This window comes from Cervus elaphus, chromosome 7 (genome assembly GCF_910594005.1).
Source record: "Cervus elaphus chromosome 7, mCerEla1.1, whole genome shotgun sequence".
In the NCBI taxonomy this organism is placed as follows: domain Eukaryota; kingdom Metazoa; phylum Chordata; class Mammalia; order Artiodactyla; family Cervidae; genus Cervus; species Cervus elaphus.
The window spans coordinates 32,957,162-32,977,129 of NC_057821.1; the positions used below are offsets into that span (position 1 = coordinate 32,957,162).

A 19,968-nucleotide genomic window follows, 5' to 3' on the forward strand; every position below is an offset into this window, starting at 1 on the left:
TGTGGGAGTAGTTAGTGTGGAAGTAAGTTAGTGTGGAAATAAGTAAGGAAAGTGGATTTTATCCTGAGAGAAAGTACATTACTAAAGGAGCATATGTGGTGGCTGTGTATGGTCAGACCTACATTTTCAGAAGTTGACTCTGGCTTTAGTGAGCATGTGGATTGGGGTGGGTGGCAAAAGTGGAACAGGAAGACACTGATGAGGGGGTGTCAAGGCAGCTTATGTGACAGGATGATGGTCTGGGCCAGGACAGTGGCTGTGAGCACAGCTAGAGGAAAGATCTGGGAGGGGACAAGGAGGTGGATTCCCTGGGATCAGCTGTTGGTTTGAATGTGGGCAGGAGGCTTAGGACACTAGGAGGATCACCTGCGCCTCTGATGGGGGCAATGGCTGGAAGGTGGGGCTTCTCACTGAGACAGGAAGTGCTGCAGAGAAGTAGTTTGAGAGCGAGGAAGGGGGGCGGGGAGAGGGGAAGGGATGGGCTGTGTCTGCCAGCAAGAGAGCAGATAGAATGCAGGCACGGAGTGCTCTTTCATCATCCAACTCACAATTGGTCTGTCTCTCCTCCACAAAAACCAGCCTCCAAAAATGTCCTAGCTCTAAAAACTCCTGTGAAATCTGACCTCAGCAGCAGTGGAAAGAACACTGAACTGAGATTGGGGGTGAGGTGTGTTAAGACTTGGCCCAAATCCATCAACCTGCTGTGCAAACTTGGATATGTCCCCAGTCCTCTCTGAGCCTCGGTTTCATTGTCTCTAAAGTGAGGCTTTTGAATGTGAGGTTGTCTAGGACAATTCTCTAATAGCTGTCTCTAATTAGCAGATGTTCTAATTCATTATCATTCAAGAATTGCCTTTGCCAAGGCTACATGGGACATCTTTCAAACACAGAATGGTATTGCCAAATTTAATAAGCACTGAATATGTAGAGCATAGTGTATAGTTACACTGCATTTTTTTAAAATTGCTTAATTTGAGTTAATATAGCTTGTGGTTAGGCACAGAGCCAGGCTACCTGAATTCAAATCTCATCTCAGTCACCTGCTGCTGTGTGAGCCCTGCAAATTATTAAACTTCTCTCTGCCCAGTTTCACCATCTGTGAAATGGGTGCAGGATTATGGTGACAGTGATCTGAAATTAATATCTGTAAAATACTGTATCGGATAATTGCTATTTGGAGTAACTACTCTTTAGCCTTCATTCATTTATCCATAACATGGGATTAGTAAAACTACTCATTAATAAGAATATAGGGGGAATTAAATAAAATAACATAGCCACTTAAAGCATGCAACCCAAAGCCTGTTTCTTGGTAAGTACTCAGTCAGTGCAGATAGATAAACAGCCCGATAGCCATAACTAGAACTCGGCTCTCAATCGCTTTCCAGTTTCCAAAAAATAAAAGACAAAACCCTATTTCCCTTTTGGGTATGTTTGTGACAGGAGAGAAATAAATCAGGTGCTGTGCTGTCATTTCCTCCTGGTGTTTAATAAGCTTTTATTTTAAAATAATACCAAGTTTTCCTTAATGGCTTTCTTAAAAGGAACACAATGTGCCTTGGCTTAGCAATTTCCATTCTCCACTGAGTAATTGAAGGTCTGTTTCTCCCCAGGACAGTTTTAATGCAGAACTAGAAATGCTGGTGCTCTTTCTCCTGAACATAACACTTAGCTCCCATTTATTGAAAATGAGTTGAAGGAAAAAGGTAACAGCAAGGATCACATAATTATGCTTTTCTCCATATTCTTTTTAACATATTGCTCCTAGCAGACTCTGATTCTGCCATGAAATTCTGCAACTTATGAAAATTTAATAGCATCAAAAGCCCAGAGAAGAGTAAAAATTGATATTCTACACTTCACACAAATGCAAATGTCTCTTGGGAGAATAACACTCCACAGACCATTTACTCCCAGGCATTTATGAGTGTATACTTGATAAAAGAACAGATAAAGCTCGAAGAGTCAGGGAAGGGAACCATATGGTGTGAGCCAGGGGTCTGCAACATTGCCAGAAAGAATGATAACAAGAGATGGAGGCGAGGCTTCCATTTCCAGTTTCACCCCCACCTCCAAGGCTCACCATGATGGTAAAGAGTAAACTGGCAAAATTTGTATTTCAATTCACTAGAGATGAGGAAGTGCAAAGTTTTCAGCTGCCTCTCATCTTAGACTTGACTGTACTTTCCACCCCCTCTGGTCCACTGTTCCCCTCATCTGCTGTTGTAAATTATGTACATTGGAAAAGCATTGACTCATGCAGCAGAAGTTTGGGAAATGTGTGGACTAATGAGGAGGAAAGATCTGATCCTAATTGCAAAAAGCAAGGGTGGGGGGCGCTTCATTTTGTATCACATTCTCCACATTCAAGTTCATTGTGGATACAGACGTGCAGGAGCCACATGGTGAAAGAGAGTGACAGGAGGGAGTGTGACCACAGCACCCCAACAGCCTCCCCGAGTTTCCTCTCATCTCTAATTTGCCTAGCTGGCAGCTACCTGATTTGATTTATGGTAAGTGACGTGAAGAGCAGAAAATTGTGTTGCAATTAGCAGTTGTACAAGTCAAGACCAAACAGAACTGTTAGAATAGCCGTCCTAGGTCTCTCAAATGGCTCTCTTGTGCTGGGTGTGTCACTCTAGGGAATTATGTCCAGTTGGCAAGAGTCAATAAAACTTCCACAGGTTTGGTCCTCATCTTGGTGTCTGCCTTCCCCATGCTTCAGAAAATGAAGCTTAGGATATAGACAAATCGGTGAGGACTCATGTACAGCGGCGATTTGTCTGGATCGGCAAAGCCCAGTGTGACCCACAATTGCCAAGTCACTACATTTGGTAGAAAGGTTTAGGTCGTGGTCCCTCACACTAAGAAAGATAACCTGAAAATGGACTCAAGGAATCTTCTAGAAGCTGGACAAGGCAAAGAAACTGTCCTTTCCTAAAGCCCCAAGAAGATATGCAATCTTGTGGACATCTTAATCTTAGTCCTATTAGACTCCTTTCAGACTTCAACCTTGAGAACTATTAGAAAACAAATTCGTGTTGTTTTGTGCCAAGAAACACGTGGTAGTTTTAGTGAGGCTTCCCAGGTGGCTTGGTGGTAAAGAATCCACTTGCCAATGCAGGATATGTGGGTTCAGTTCCTGCGATGGGAAGATCCGCTGGAGAAGGAAATGGCAACCCACTCCAATATTCTTGCCTGGAGAATTCCATGGACAGAGGAGCCTGGTGGGCTACAGTCTATGGGGTCACAAAAAAGTAGAACATGACTTAGGAACTAAACAACAACAATTAGTTATAGCAGCAATAGGAAATTAAACCCAGGACTCCCAATAGAATGTATCCGAGACCACCTCCTTTTGCAGGTAAGGCAACAGAGACCCAGGGAATTTGCTAACTTTCACAAACTTGTATGGCTAATGACTAATAGCCTGTCATGACATGGAGCAATTCCTCGAAGCTAAACCTAAAGCTCTTTGCTGGTATTAATTCACTAAATCATCAGCATGACCCCAAGGCAGCAGTTCTTTTTAGCCCCCATTTTACAGATGAAGAAGCTGAGGTACAGTGAGGTTAAAGCCATGATGCTACTAAGCAGGCAGTGTGGCTCTGGAACGAATTCCCTTCACCACCAGGCGTAATGCTGGTTGGACAAGGAGCAGTCCCATAGTCTACCCACCCCTAGAGTTAGCTTACCTTCATCTCATTTCATCTTGACAACCCCATGGGGTATGCAGATTATTTCTATTTTAAGATGAAGGAAACAAGGAACAGGGACTAACGCACACCTCTGGTTAGTAGCGATCATGACCCACCCTCCCCCCAGCCCCCCAGCAGTTTTGCCTCAGTGGCACCGGGAGGGACACAAAGGACAGAAGGCAAAGTTTCTGACTTCAGGAGGCTTATGGATTATCTTGGGCTAAATTTGGTAACTTGAATATCGCTTTTTCCAGCCCTGACCTTCTAGCAAGCCTATTCCTGAGGCTTTGATCAATAACTGCTGTCTGGAGCGATCTGACATCACACACTGAGGAGCTTGAATAGAGTAAGCGATCAATCATAGACAGCGCTTCCCCTGCCAGATGCAGCACCCCGGGCTCACAAATTGAGGCTGTTATTATAGCCAATACAACGGATTTTGTTAGACTGTGTGTTTATTTGGTGTGGCTTGAGGATGGGCTGGTGGAGGTTTGGGGAGGCAGGCTCAAGCTGCCCCAGCCATGCCTCAGTGCCACCAATTTCCCACGCAGACCACTGCAGGCTCAGGAGAGGAACACACAGTCTATGCCACCAAGAAGCTGATGCGCTGTTTGGACATGCAGGGGGCAAACCAGCAAACAAACAAAAGTCCTAACACAGAAGGGCCTTCCAGGGATGCTGAGTGGAGAGGCACAGCTGTGTGGGGGCTAGCCCCATCAGTGTGAGTGCAGGAAAGCTTCCCAGGAAAATGAGATTTTGAAGCATGAAGAGGTGGGTGAGGAGGGAGTGTGGTCTCAGGTGGAGACAAAAGTGTGGGCAATGGGATGGATGAGAAAGTTCAAATGAGCATTTAGAGGATAGTGAATGTAGCAGGCCAGGGAGCATAAAGGATTCATGTGGGCACAGTGAAGTCCTGATGTTGGTTACCACTGAACCTTCATTTAGTCAACAAGTATTTATTGTTCGCAAACTGTTCCAGGCACTAGCCTAGGCACTAAAGACCCAGGAGCAAATAAATCATGTGCCCTAAAAGGAGAGCACCACCGCCTGACTGGGGCTCCAGCCGCTCTGCCCTGTGTCCTGGCAGCCAAGCTCGGATCCTCAATCCCGCCTGCAGAGAGGGATCCCCATTTCAGGCCATTCTTCCTGTAGACACATACACCTGCCCTCCCCCAGCCTCTGACGTGGGGCAGACACAGGAGCCCTGCGATCTCAGCGCGAATAAATTACCGGCCCATCATCTTCATGCATAAAACATGGCACAAGAGGCCGGAGCCGGGGAGCCCAGCGCAGCAGCTGCCTTCGGGCCAGTCGGGAGTTAAGGGAAGGGAAAAAAGGCCAGTTACAAGATAAAAGAAGTCAACGGAAGCCTCGGATATAAAAAGAGAACAGGGCTCAAAAAAAAAAATTTTTTTTTTTTTTGGTACGTCTGGCCTTGACTTCCTGTATCGCTGCGAGCACTTTTGTTCTCCAGCCATGAGGAGGTGTTAGACCCTCACTTTGGGACCATGGTGTTACCATCACGACTGCACTGGATCAGAAACAGGCCATGGAGGGACCGGATCCGGAGGCGGCAGCTCAACCGTGAGTGTCCGGATGCTGCCCGCTCCCCTCTCCTCCCTACCATCCCCCTCCACCCCTTCCTCAAGACACGCCTTTGGGCCCCTCCTGCTAATGGACTCCGAGCGGCCCCCTGCACCTTCCCCTTCATGCCCTGCCTCCTCTCCCAATGGTCTTTTATTAATTTTCACCCACTCCTCTCTGTTCCTGTGTCCTTCTAGCAGCTCTGTCCTAATGAGAGGTAACTAAACACGCTTTGTTTCAAGTAACAAGCGAGGGCCTCTTTTCTATATTTCTTCACCTTGATAGAAAATGCAAATATGAATACTAATCAAGGGGTTGTGTGGGTCGGGACTTTTGTTTTTTACAGTAGGGGAAAACACAATGTCTGAATCAAACAGGTATGCGTGGTGTAATTAGAATGCGTGGAACTCAGGGATCAGCAAGTCACATTTCCTGTAAGGACCCAATCATATGTTTCTTAAATGATCAAACTCATACTAAGAGTTCCCTTGAGTTAGAGGAACTCTAACCAAAAGCAATATTTAATTTAATTCATGGATTTATTATTTATTAATGACTTACAGTATTATGTTAGTTTCAGTGGTACAACTTCAGATTCTTTTCCATCATAGGTTATTACAAGATATTGACTGTAATTCCCTGTGCTATACAGTAGGTTCTTGTTGTTTATTTTATATATAGTGGTATGTATCTATTAATCCCATACTCCTAATTTATCCCTCTCCTTCCCTTCTCCCCTTTAGTAATCATAAATTTGTTTTCCATATCTCTGAGTCTGTTTCTCTTTTGTAAATAAGTTGATTGGTGTTATTTTCTTAGATTGCACATATAAGTGATATCATATAATATTTGTCTTTCTTTGTCTGACTTACTTCACTTAGTGTGACAATCTCTATGTCCGTCCATGGACAATGTTTCATTCCTTTTTTATGACTGAATAATATTGTGTGTGTACCACATCCTCTTTTTCATTCATATGTTGATGGGCATTTAGGTTGCTTCCATGTCTTGGTTGTTGTAAATAGTGCTGCCATGAACATTGGGGTACATGTGTGTTTTCAAATTAAAGTTTTCATCTTTCTGGATATATGCTTAAGAGTAGAATTGCTGGATCATGTGGTAGCTCTATTTTAGTTTTTTCAAGAAGCCTCTGTACTGTTTTCTGTAGTGACTATACCAGTTTACATTTCCACCAGTAGTGTGGGAGGGTTCCCTTTTCTCCTCTCCAGCATTTATTGTTTGTAGACTTTTTGATGGTGGCCATTCTGACTGGTGTGAGGTAATCAAAAGGGAGAGTTTAGTATTGAAGTAATCTGAGAAAGAGAAAGCATTCTGAGGATGTATGTGTCAAAACCACTGTCAACCAGTAAGTAACAAATTGGTATATGTCTGTTGCTGGAAAGGTGTATTTAACTCAAATGTCAGCAAATTCAAATGGTTAGAGGGGCCTGGTTGCTAAGGTAATGAATGAAAGGGCTATTGTCATAGTGATGAGGAATAGCTCATTCTCTTCTTATCTCTGTGCCGTGGGAAAAACAATAGTGAAACCTCGATGGTAAATTATAACTGCCACTTGGCCTCAGTCTGAGGAGGCAATAGGGCACAGTGGAGACTGTGGTACACGGGAAAGCACTCGTCTAGGAGGGCACCCACCATTCAGTGCCATCAGATTACTTGCATGAGGAATGGGGGGGGGTGCTGACAGGTTGTCAGATTTCCCATTTTTTTTTCAAGAAAAGCAAAAGAAAAGTACTATTTTCTAAGTGAAAACTCTCAAGTATAAGCATTGGAAGTTAATTCTGTAAATTGCAAATATAGCTAAGAGCATGCTCTAATGCAAAATGTGACCGCTGTGGACCAGCAAGCCCTGGTTTAACGCTGGGTGTTGTTCTCATTAAAGGCCCGTCACATCGTGTGTTTAAGCCTAGTTATATGTTGGCGATCCTTTCTTATGTGTTAAAAGCCCCTGGAAAAGACAGTTCAATTATGATTAATGAGTGGTTTAGGAACATAAGTAAAGACCATCTACTAGCTTAGAAGGGCAAGCTGGGCTGGTTGGATTCCAAATGGCACCTGGATACAAGGAATTGCACCCGCAAAATCTTTCTTTAATGTAATTGAAAAAGCTAATTTTTTCAGAGTCTTCACCTTATTCATGTGCTTCTTTCAGCTGCACCTACCTTGATTTTATTTATTTAAATTTATTCCTTAATTAGCAGGAACACTTTACAGTGTTGTGTTGGTTTCTGCCATACAACAACGCAATTCAGCCATAATTATACATATATCACCTCCCTCCTGAGCCTCCCTCCCTCTCGCCATATCACCCTTCCAGGTCATCACAGAGCACGAAACTGGGCTCCCTATGTTATATAGCAACTTCTCACCAGCTATCTACACACAGTTGTGTATGTATGTCGATGCTACTTTCTCTATTTGTCCCACTCTCTCCTTCCCCCACTATATCTGCATCTCCTTGATTTTAAATTCCAGTTTTTGTGGTCCCTTAGATTAGGACATCTTTGCTGTGGGATGTGCCACTGAAAAAGGATGGAGTGTGATCTGCATTGTTATGTACTGACCCAGGGATCAAGCCTTCCCTCTAAAAACAAGAACTTGGGAAAACGGCCTGCTTCATTGTACCGACTTCACTTAAATTATGAAACTAACATCTGGGTACTGTGATACGATGTCTGCATGGATTTAATATGAAACAATGATGTGTTAATAAGTGTTTAATCCAAGCTCAGCATTCAGCAAGCTAGTTCTGACTTCTTTGGCCTATGTGTCTGAGGAAGGAGGGATTCTGACCTGCTGTATTAGGGTCAGAGTGAGTTAGAAATAGCAGCAGGATCCAGCTCATGGGACCCTTTAGCATGTCTGAAGGCAGAGAATTAGAGGCCATGGAAAGGAGAAAGAGTGGAGACAGTGAAGAGGGAAGGAACAATGGAGAAGCCTTCACTGCAAACACCAGCCTGCAAGGCTCATCCTAGACGTTGTTTATCAGTTGCTAGGATCTGTGTTGGATAACTTTTCAGTCCTCTTTCTCTGAGGCCTTCCTCACAGGTTAGCATTCCCTCTAACTGGTGACCCTAGGAGACCCTAGCATTGTTGTCGCTTGGGGTTATTCTGTCATTGAGAAAAAAAAAAACAGAAAATAACTCTTTTTTCCTTAAATACAACAAGCAACCTTGAATGGCAATAAGAGATACACATGGTACAACTCACCCCTTTCATGCCCATGCAGACATTGCTAATCAACCGCAACTTTCTCTATGTCTGCCCGCCCCCCCACCGCCAAGGAGGCTATACCCAGTCTTAGAATCCTTTCCAATGTAATGGTGCTATTTGTAATCAGTTAGACTTGCCACAACAGTTGAAATGTGAATTTGCTTTTTCTATTGCTTCACAACAAATCATCACAAGCTTATTGTCTGAAAACAACATACATTTATTATCTCACAGTTTCCATGAGTCAGGAGATTGGTTATGAATTAGCTGGGTCTTTTGCTCAGGGTCTCCCAATGCTGCAGTCAGGGTGTTAGCCAAGATCACAGTCTCTTCTGAAACTCAGGGTCTTCCTCTGAGTTCAGTGGTTGTTTGCAGAATTCAGTTCCCTGTGGTTTTGGGACTGAGGGATGAGCAAAGGCTCATCCACTGTTCCCTAAAGGCTCCCCATTATCCCTGCCACGGGGACCTCTCCACCACGTGGCAGTTCTGCTTCCATAAGGCCAGCTAGAGAGTATCTGTTGCTGCCTGTAATCTCGCCTTCAAAGGAATCGTCTGATTAGGCCAGGCCCGCCCAGGGCAACTTCCCTTTTGTTTAGTTCAAAATCAACTCATCTGGGACCTTAATTGCATGTGTAAATTTTTAAATCTTTGACATATACTGAAACCTAATCATGAAGTAAAGCCTCATCATATTCATAAACCTTGCCCACACTCTACATAAGGAAATTATACAGAGCACGCACACCAGGGGCAGGAATCATAGGGCCATATTAGAATTCTGCTTGCTACAAAACCATTTGTCATCCTTGCAATCGAACTTTGATTTTGAGCTTCTGGAAAGCTTTGTTTTTCTTTTTTACCTTTTACTGTGAAAATTTTTCAGATGTTCAGAAAAGTAGAGAAAATAATATAACGAATCTCATATACCCATCATCTAATTTAACAGCCATTAACATTTTGCCACATTTGCTTCATCTGTTTTCCTTCTGAAATAGTTTAAAATAAATTGCAGACATTATGACATCTCAACTCTAAATATTTTAGTAAGAGCATCTCTAAAAACTAAGGGCCTTTTTCTACGTAACTGCCTAATAAAACGAATGATGATTCCCTAGTATGATTTAATACATAGTTTGTATTCACATCTCCCAGGTAGAACACAATTCTTAATGTGCTCCCCAAAGCCTGTAACCCTTAGCAAAACTTCTGGCACCTAGCGTACTTGAAAATGTTTGAATTCAATCAAACATATATTCATATTAAAGCAGTGACCCCCAAAGAGCAATTTCCCCTAGTCTCTCTCACTTCTTCTTCTCACTGCCAGAGTCTGTAATGAGATATTTACATGATTTACAGTCTGTAGTTGTGCGGGGTGGAAAATAATGAAATCAATGTATGAGCTGTAATGTCCTTCCTAGGGATATTTGAATTTTAAAAGAAGCCATCAATTAAATCAAGTGTCTAAAGAAAATAATAAAAATAAAAGATACTGACAGAGAAAGACCCAAAGATGTGATGGTGGGCAGTTATCTTGAGGAGGTGCTTATCTGACATCCTGAAAACCTTATCAAGCTGCTTACCTGAGCCCTCCCCAGGTACAAGGGGATCTAGATAGAGCAAAGCTGGCACCCGGCTTTCTGAATGAGGACAGTGTCAGCGCAGGGTCTGGCCATGAGGGGTGGGCACAGATAAGAGTGACCCTGACTTTCCTTGAGTCTGCTAAAGTTGAGAGATGGTGAAAGGAGAGAAAACCTGGGAAGTGTGTAAACACTGGTAACAGGGAGGTCACATCCCTCTTCTACATCTTAGCTATTGTGGGCAAGTCCCTCTACTTCTCAGAATGTCCACTTCCTTAAGCCCAAAATGGTTGTTATAATGACACCAACCTTGCAGTGTTATTGGGAAAATTAAAAGACGTAAAGTATGTCAAGTGCCTAGCACAGTGCTTGACATGGCGGCGGTAGCTCTTGGGGGTCCGGGAGAGGGGTAGTGGTGACATTTGGCGCAGGGCGGAGGGGCTGCCATGGCCACCGCCACACTCTGGTCTGGAGGGAAATGCCATGCTGGAGAAGGCAGCCCCCCCTCTTCCTCGGCTCCTAACATCATACCACTTCACCCCCTTCTCTGGCCAGCTTGCACCATGCGAGGCAGGAGGCAACTCAGTCCTGCCAGGGGAAAACCACTCTGGCTCCTGGGGGTGCAGCTAACTCCTGATCGGGGAAGCCAGGGTGTCTTCCACCCGCGGTGCATCCCCAGGCAGTGTGCAGTACAAGTAAATGCACCCAGGTGGCACAGGCCAAGGGGAACTAACTGCTTTGCGCCGCGTCTGGGGAGAGCGTCGATGGAGGAGGCTACAGGTGACACCCTCTGCAGGCCCGCGGGAGAGAATGGAGACGAGTTCTCTTGTCCCTGAAAGGACAACGGTGACACAGCTGACAGACGTTTGGGAGTCAGGAATGCTGCTGTCCCCAAGATACCTCTGGTCACTTCCTTCCCAGTGTTAATGTGACGTGGCTGTCTGGTTGTCTGGTTTGGCCCTTTCCCTGACTCGGTGTGATGGTTTTCTTGATCGTGATGGGGCATGAAGGGGACCGATAGGCAGCAGTCTGAGCTCCACAGACCTGTCTCTGGACAGTGGTCGGGAGTGCAGGTGTGAGTTTGAAGGAGGGCTCTCCTGGATTGGCGGCTCTCCCACACCCCGAGGTAAGAAGAACCCAGCTGGTTAATCCTTATGCAGTGTGGCTTTGGAAGGCAGTCTGGTTCATAGGAAGGTCTTGGAGTCTTTTCTAAATACCTCTGTGTCACCAGATGAAACGGAGGCCACAGTTGGTGCTGGGCAGGTCCCCGAGGGCCCTGTGGATGGGGCAGTATACAGAGCACCTTTCCCAGCCGCCTGCCTCCACGCAGGGCCGCCCACTTGGCAGATGACTAGTGCTTGTCAAAGACCCAGCATCGGCTTACAGAGCAGTCTGGCTGACTATCGGCTTTCCTGGCTCACCTGTTATCTGGGGAGGGTCGGCAGACGTGCTGTCAGGATGGAACGACTCTCACATTTCTCCCCAGGGCTCCTCACCCTCAGGATTTTTCACCAGCTTGGGGAAGCCATATGGCTGTAGATTGAGCTTTTCAGCCTGGATACAGACACCCAAACATCCTAGACCAGAGAAGAGGCCATATTGTTGCCTTTCCTGATTTGCTTGCCCTTGTTCTGATGTCATTAGACTTGCCCCCAAATGTCAAATTTGTTGTGGTCCTGTTGCTGATTCAGGGTGGTCTTCTTGGTTCTTTTTTTAAAATTGAAGTATAGTTGATTTACAAAATTGGGTTAGTTTCTGGTGTCCAGCAGGGTGATTCAGTTACACATGTATGTGTGTGTGTGTGTGTGTGTGTGTGTGTGTGTATAGATGTGAGAGTTGGATATATATGGATATGTGTGTGTATATATATATATATATATATATATATGTATGTATGTATGTATGTATGTATGTGAGAGTTGGACTATAAAGAAAGCTGAGCGCTAAAGAATTGATGCTTTTGAACTGTGGTGTTGGAGAAGATTCTTGAGAGTCCCTTGGACTGAAAGGAGGTCCAACCAGTTCATCCTAAAGGAAATCAGTCTTGAATACTCATTGGAAGGACTGATGCTGAAGCAGAAACTCCAATACTTTGGCTACCTGATGCGAAGAACTGACTCATTGGTAAAGACTCTGATGCTGGGAAAGATTGAAGGCAGGAGAAGGGGACGACAGAGGATGAGATGGTTGGATGGCATCACCAACTCAATGGATATGAGTTTGAGCAAGCTCTGGGAGTTGGTGATGGACAGGGAAGCCTGGCATGCTGCAGTCCATGGGGTCGCAAAGAGTTGGACACGACTGAGCTACTGAACTGAACTGAACATATATATATATATATATATATATTTCATATTCTTTTCTGTTATAGCTTACTATGAGATATTGAATATAGTTCTCTGTGTTATATAGCAGGAACTTGTTTATTTTATACATAGTTTGTATCTGCTAATCTCAAACTCCTAGTTTATCCCCCTGTGTAGCCCCTGCTTTCCCCTTTAGTAACCATACGTTTGTTTTCTGAGTCTGTTTCTGTTTTGTATGTTCATTTGCATCATTTTTTTAGATTCCACATATAGTGATTTTGTTTCATTTTTCTTTCTCTGTTAGACTTACTTCACTTAGCATGTTAATCTCAAGGTCCATCCATGTTGCTGCAAATGGCATTATTTAGTTCTTTTTTGTGGCTAATATTCCATTGTATATATGTACCACATCTCCTTTATCCATTAATCTGTCAATATACATTTAGGTTTCTTCCATGTCTTGGCTATTGTACATAGTGCTTCTGTGAACATTGGGGTGCATGTATCTTTTGGAATTAGAGTTTCCTCTGGATACATATCCAGGAGTGGGATCACTGAATCATATGGTAGCTCTGTTTTAAGTTTTTAAAGGAACCGTCACACTGTTTTCCATGGTGGCTCTGTCCTGCCTTATACCCCATGAGTTCCTTTCTTGATTTCTGTTTCCTTGAAAGCCATAAGCTTGAAGACTTGGGAGGAGGTGAGCAAGAGGTCACCCCAAGTATAAAAAAAGCAAGTAAAGAAGCCTTCAAGAACATTTCTATAATCCACAGATCACGTATTATCCTAGGTTTCAGTCTGCATGCGTGCTACATATTCAGTCGCTCAGTTATGTCTGACTCTTTGCAACCCCATTAACTGTAGTTCCCAGCAAGGCTCCTCTGTCCTTGGGATTTCCCAGGCAAGAATACTGGAGTGAGTTGCCATTTCCTCCTCCAGGGCATCTTCCCAACCCAGGGACTGAACCAAAGTCTCCTGCATTGGCAGGCAGATTCTTTACCACTGAGCCACCAGGGAAGCCCAGGTTTCAGTCTAGCCACCTCATAAAGTTGCCCATGAACAGCCTCAACCCAGACAGCAGGTAGGCCAGCCCCCCAGGGCCTGAGTTTCTCCCCAGTTCCACATCCTGTTTACCAGCTTTTCTGCCAGTTACTGAGAATTTGACTGTATTTTGTTGTAGGGAGCCTAGTATTCATCATATTGGTGTAAGAATTAGTTACATCGCTTCAAACATGACATTACCTATTTTCTCATCATCCAGACGATTAGTTATTTCTATGGGAGCCCTGTCCTCATCCTTCCTGCCTGAACAATTGAGTCTGGAGTGCCACTGCCAAATGCCCCATTCCAGCTTATACTGTCCAGGAAAAAAAGGGCTGGAAACCTGAGAACAGGGGATACTTTGAATAATTCAAGGGGGTTCTGTTGGTTGAGAAAGTGCTCTCTTTTTATGTACATTGACCTGGACAGATATTTTAGTTGTCTCCAGCCAAGGGTGGACAAAAGAGAGAGTGTGGAGGAAAAGAGGAAGGGGAGGAAGAAGCAACACATTTGAATACAACTATGGACAGGGAGGCCTGGCGTGCTGCGATTCATGGGGTCACAAAGAGTCAGACATGACTGAGTGACTGAACTGAACTGAACTGAACCAAAGTTAAAAAAATGTAAACAGCAGTGGGATTAGAGGACTCAGAGCCTGGTGGCGGGTCTTAAAGCCTTTAATCCTCAGATTGGTTGTTGGTGGACACATCTAAAGAACCCAAAAGTTAATCACTGGAATAACATCTTGGACTCTGATTGGAAGCAGAAAATTACCAAAACTGCAAACTTTCTCCATAGCATTAAGCCATTGTATTAGGTTGGGGTAGGGGAGGTAGGGGAAGAGTCTTAGGGGATAGAAACCATCTTAGCCTAAAAATAAGCCCCTGTGTGAGTACAAGTTTTTCTATATCAAGATCCAAGACATCGTTTAACTGTGTAGGAATGTGTTTGTATGTTTGGGTACAGACACAGACCCCAGTCGTAAAGACACGATGAGTGTGCACTAGCTCTAAAAAATAAATGTCTTTAGTTTGTTTTGATCTGATACAAAACTATTTACATCTTTATTGTATAATAACCACACAATACAAAAACACATAAGAGGGCTTCCCTGGTGGCTCAGTGGTGAAGAATCTGCCTGCCAATGCGGGGGCATGGATTTGGTCCCTGGTCCAGGAAGATTCCACATGCCGCAGGACACAACTAATGAAGCCCAAGTGCCTAGAGCTTGTGCTCGGCAACAGGAGAAGCCACTGCAATGAGAAGCCTACGCACTGCGACGAAGAGTAGCCCCCACTCACCACAACAAGAGAAATACAGCACCGAAGACCCGCACAGCCATAAATAAGTAAATCTTCTTTAAAAAAAGAAAAAAAACATGTAAGAGAGCGGGGGAAAGTCATCTAGAATTCCCAGCCCCCTCATCATACAGCACAGTGCTCCCATTTCTTTTTCTGAAATATGATCAATATGTTATTTTCATAAGCTCCATTCTGCAACTTGCTTGTTTCATTTAACAACATAACTTGAGTACTTTTCTGACAGTCAGTATCCATAAATAATCTTTAGACTGGATTGATACAGCCAAATTCAAATGGAGGCCTGCAGAGTTTGGGCATTTTGAATATATCTAATCTGACTCACTGAAATATACCTTAAAATTATCATAATTATAAAAGTGGATTGAATTGGATGGGGACTGCACAGTCCACTTCATTTTCATGTAACCTGGTTGTCTCTGACTTTCCAGCCATGCTGCGCTGCACTGTCTGTACTCAGATGATAATGTGGAGTATTTAAAAGGTCAGGGAAATCAGGAGTGGGTTCGTGTATCTACTCTTAGAAAAGTATCCCTACACACTCTATAAAGGGTAAATCTTTTCATCCCCCACCACAATGAAGGGTGATCTGAACACAAGTCCAACCATTCCTTATCCCATCACAGGTTGGTACCTGGTTTGCAAGATACTAGGATGCCCTTGTGCTTATGGCTGGGTAGATTAGCATGGATCTTCATCATAGAATGTAACAGAAAGAGGCATCTTAAACCAGAGCCTCCCCCAAAAAAGAGTTAGGCAAGATCAAGAAAAACAGAGTCTGGGATATTTGCTAACCATCTGAATTGCTGCTGCCCAGAGCTTTGTTCCCTGAGGTTTTTGTACGAATAGAGTCAAATTAATCCAATTCTTCAGTGTTCAAGCAAGTGACAAAAAGCCATAAAGGATTTACTTGCTAATATTGTGTTAACGGGAGGATAGCAAATACATGCAAATGAGCCTGCAAATAATCTCAAGAGATTCTCCCCTGTGGACCAAGAGGAAGCTTTACTTCTGTCAGGATGGTTTCAAAGGGAGAGAAAAGATGCTTTTTTGAGCTGTCAGAAACTATGAAAGCAATTTTGTGGGCCTGAAAGCACCCTCTAAGTGGTACAGATGATGAAGGAATGTGTTAGATGTATTTTTAAATGTTTTCCAAGATTTCACAAGCACAATTTTTACATACAGAAAGGTTGAAAGAACTATAGTGGGACTATCCAAATAACTACCATTTAGATTCTACCACTAATATTTTATTATATTTATCTTATACCTATCCATATATCCATCTCTCTTATCAATCCATCAATAAATCTTATTTTCAGTGCTTTCAGGGAATTTTCTGGCTGTCCAGTGGTTAGGTTTCCATGCTTTCACTGGTTCGGACCTGTGTTCAATCTGTGGTTGGGAAACTAAGATCCCACAGGGCCTGTAGCACAGCCAAAAATTAAAAAAAAAAAAAATGCTTTTAAAGTTAGTTACAGACATCCATACACTTCACTCTAAATACGTCGATATATATATGTCCTTTAATTTTTGTTAATGGTTCTTTAAAAAAAATTAATCAAGTTTTTTGAGGTTTAATTTACATCCATTTTTTTAGTGTATAGTCTTGGGCTTCCCAGGTGGCGCTAGTGGTTAAGAACCTGCCTGCCAATGCAGGTTAGATGTAAGAGATGCCAGTTTGATCCCTGGGTCAGGAAGGTCCCCTGCAGGAGGGCACAGCAACCCACTCCTGTATTCTTGCCTGGAGAATCCCACGGACAGAGGAGCCTGGTGGGCTGCAGTCCATGAGATAGCACCGAGTCGGACACAACTGACGCAACTCAGCACGCACGCATGTGTGAGTCTTGGTAAACAACTATAGTGTAACTACCACAACGATCAAGATATGAAAAGTTCCACCACCTCAGACTTTCCCTCATGCTCCCTTGTAGTCAACCCAAGCCTGCATCAACCAGTGGTCTGTTTTCTGTTCTCATAGTTTTCTCTTTTTCAGAATGTTTTCTACATGGGATCTGTAGCCTTCTGAGTCTGGCGTCTTTCGTTTAGCATAATACATTCAAGAGTCATCTGTGTTGTTGCATGCACATTTGTGCATCTTCACTGCAGAGTAGGATCTATTATTGGATGTATTTTTATAAGGTATAATCGTGTGCAGGTGATAAAATCTCTGATCACCAAAAAGCCTGCGCAGACAGTGGTTACCATAGTGGACAACCCCTGAGGTCTCCATGGTCCTCCTAGCTCTGTTCCCATCTCCAGAAGCTCTAGGCAAATTAGGGACAAGGAACCTCTCCGGAGTCCCGATGTGTCTTGTCTGTGCTCTGGGAGTATTAGTGGGAACTACTCAGGGATACTTTATTTACCTTTTAATTAACTGCAGTAAATGATTCTGATTCAGAAGGTATCAACCCTGCCTTTTTTTCTGTGAGACTGAATGTGATTGCAGAACCTATACACAAGTCAGGGGTTGTTTTTCCCAACGTGAGACCTAAATCCAGGCTGACACAGAGGGGCAGAGGCAAGGGGAGGTGAGAGAAGCAGAACGGGAGAGAGGGAAGCCGGTTCTCTGTGGAGGCCCTGCTGGCCTTGACAAGCTCAGACACAGTCACAAAGGAGCCAGGAGTCCTGCTGGGGCTGAAGAGCTCTGACTGGCACATTCTTTCTCCCTCCATTTTCCTTCCCTAATGCAAGTTAAAATTCTGCCTTTCGCTTCTAAAATAATAACATCCCACACACAGAAGGAAAAGAGTGAAAGAACCGGTTGATTTCTTCAGGAAATCGTGCAGCTTAGCTTTAGGCTTTTAGTCTAGCTTTTAACTGAGCAGCCCACACATCGTTATCACTCTCTCAAAGGACTAGACATCAACTTCCTTCTGCCTCCTCCACAGCTAAAATGAAATTGCCTGGTTTTAAGATGAGCAGCATAATCTTCAGGGAGAGACTACATTTTTTTTTCCCCCACCCTTTACTCCTAATGTGGTCTCCATTTCTGTATCATCTTGAGAAGGTAATGTGGAGGGCGGATGTGAGTGTCCCTGCCAAGGACTTGGGATTTGTTTTCGGGTCTTGCCTCTCATCATCTGGGAGACATCAGTCAGACCACTCACCCTCACCATGCAGTTAATATTCTTTCTTTTTTGCCTAAGCCAGATGTTTGCACTTGATTTTTTGTGCACCCCTTCTTACCACACCTCTTCCGAGGTAACTGCTTCCAGGATTCTCCTGCCTCAGGTTGTGTTAGGAAATGATGGTCCCTCGGTCCCTAGACACAGTCCGAGTCTCACCTTTCCTCTTCCCACATCAAACCAAACTCTCTTCCCGTCAACTCCTCACTTATCAGCACTTCCCGGCACTGTGCCAGGCATTCGATGAGTCATTCTTTCATTTACTCCTGATCCCAACCCTTCGGAGGTGGGTCCTTGTATCCACTTAGCAGGCGAGGACTTTGAGGCTCAGAGAAATTAAAGGACTACTGAGTGGCAGAACAGAGCCAAGATTCAAAGTCATTTCTCTACAGGTTCGAAGTAAGTTTTCATGGCGAGAATCTTTATCTCCAGGGCTCAGTCCCAAATCAGCTCTCAATCTAGTCATTTTCCCAGCTTCCTGCACTGTCTATTCAGAAAAATCCATCTTACCATGCTTCCCCACATCTCAAAATGTGGGCCCAGTTTTAATGCACACAGCTCTGGGAGTCTCCTGAAGGTGGATTGCAGGGCTGCTGATGTCTGACTGCAGTTGGAGGAGTATTTGTTGTCTGCTGGGAACACTATCTTCCCATGCTGTGCTAAATGTAGAGGTGATTGAGAAATATACAGAGGGGAAACGCCGACCAAACGTTAAAATCTATGAAATATCTTCCCTGAGTCCCTGGATTCTTTTCTAGACCAGACGGGTGGTGAGGACCACTCAGAAATAAACCTGAACACCCAGCCCCCTTGGGCTCAGAGCTAGGGCTTGTCTTGGCCAGACAGTGTCCCCACTTTGCTTCTCCAAAAGCAAGTGAAAGCCAACCACCCCCAGCCTCCCCTCCACAACCGGAAGCTCTGCTGCCTCCGGGGCCCCAGCCCTGTTTAGAGACCCCTTGACCCAGGGAACTTGCCTCTTCCCACCTGTTTAGTGAGTTTCCCTGGCGGTGGCTTCTGACCACTGTGCCTTCCCAGGTGGCTCTTTGAAGCACAGAACAGAGCAGAGTGAGACCTAAAATCACACCAAGTTGTGGTGGTCAGCACCCAAGGGCCACTTTCCGCCCCCACAGAAACTCAGTTCAAGGCCGTTCCTATGCTCACAGGGAAATGACCTTTTCCATACTCAGAAGGGGCTCCGCTCCTAGTCTGCCATTTGTGACGTGGCCATCCCGAGCCTCAGTCAGTTCAGTTCAGTCACTCAGTCGTGTCCAACTCTTTGCAACTCCATGGACTGCAGCACCCCAGGCTTCCCTGTCCAACTCCTGGAGCTTGCTCAGACTCATGTCCATGGAGTCAATGATGCCATCCAACCATCTCATCCTCTGTCGTCCCCTTCTCCTCCTTCCCTCAATCTTTCCCAGCATCAGGGTCTTTTCCAATAAGTCAGTTCTTCGCATCAGGTGGCCAAAGTATTGGAGTTTCAGCTTCAGCATCAGTCCTTCCAATGAACACTCAGGACTGATCTCGTTTAGGATTGATTGGTTGGATCTCCTTGCAGTCCAAGGGACTCTCAAGACTCTTCTCTAACACCACAGTTCAAAAGCATCTATTCTTCGGTGCTCAGCTTTATTTATAGTCTTTTTTTATATTCTTTATATTTCTTTATATGCCTCTGTTTACTCTCTCTAAAATTGTCAAGATCTTTCACTTAAGACAGCTGTAATCTACACAATACCAAGGGTCACCAAGTCAAAGAAATTGATGGGGAGGGGACTTCCTGGTTGTCCAATGGCTAGGACTTCGAGATCCCATTCCTGGGGGCCCAGGTTCAAAGTTCAATCCCTGGTCAGGGGACTTCATCCCATAAATCTCAATTAAGAGTTCACATGCCACAACTGAAACATCCAAGATGCCACAATGAAGAAATTGCTGGGGAATTCATCTTCTAAATTCATACAAATGGTTTCTTTAAAAGTATACACTGATTTTTTTCCCTTTTAAAAATGGACAGTAAAAAGAGAAATTTACAGCAATTCAAAATAGAGTAACAAAATTCATGTCTCCAGAAATTCTTAGGCTTCTTG

General features: G+C 44.2%; 1 protein-coding gene across 4 annotated transcripts in view; it reads left to right on the forward strand.

Moving 5' to 3' along the window:
* The first annotated feature begins 4,956 nt into the window (after positions 1 to 4,956).
* The window catches only part of RIPOR2 (RHO family interacting cell polarization regulator 2), a 206,998-nt gene continuing 191,986 nt past the window's right edge, over positions 4,957 to 19,968 (forward strand). For 3 of the 4 annotated variants that reach the window (XM_043908370.1, XM_043908371.1, XM_043908372.1), the window contains exon 1: positions 4,957 to 5,282. In XM_043908370.1, the coding sequence (XP_043764305.1) occupies positions 5,207 to 5,282 (76 nt within the window). In that variant the 5' untranslated portion in view covers positions 4,957 to 5,206. The remainder of the gene's footprint in view (positions 5,283 to 19,968) is intronic. The other variant, XM_043908367.1, reaches the window with a different exon arrangement.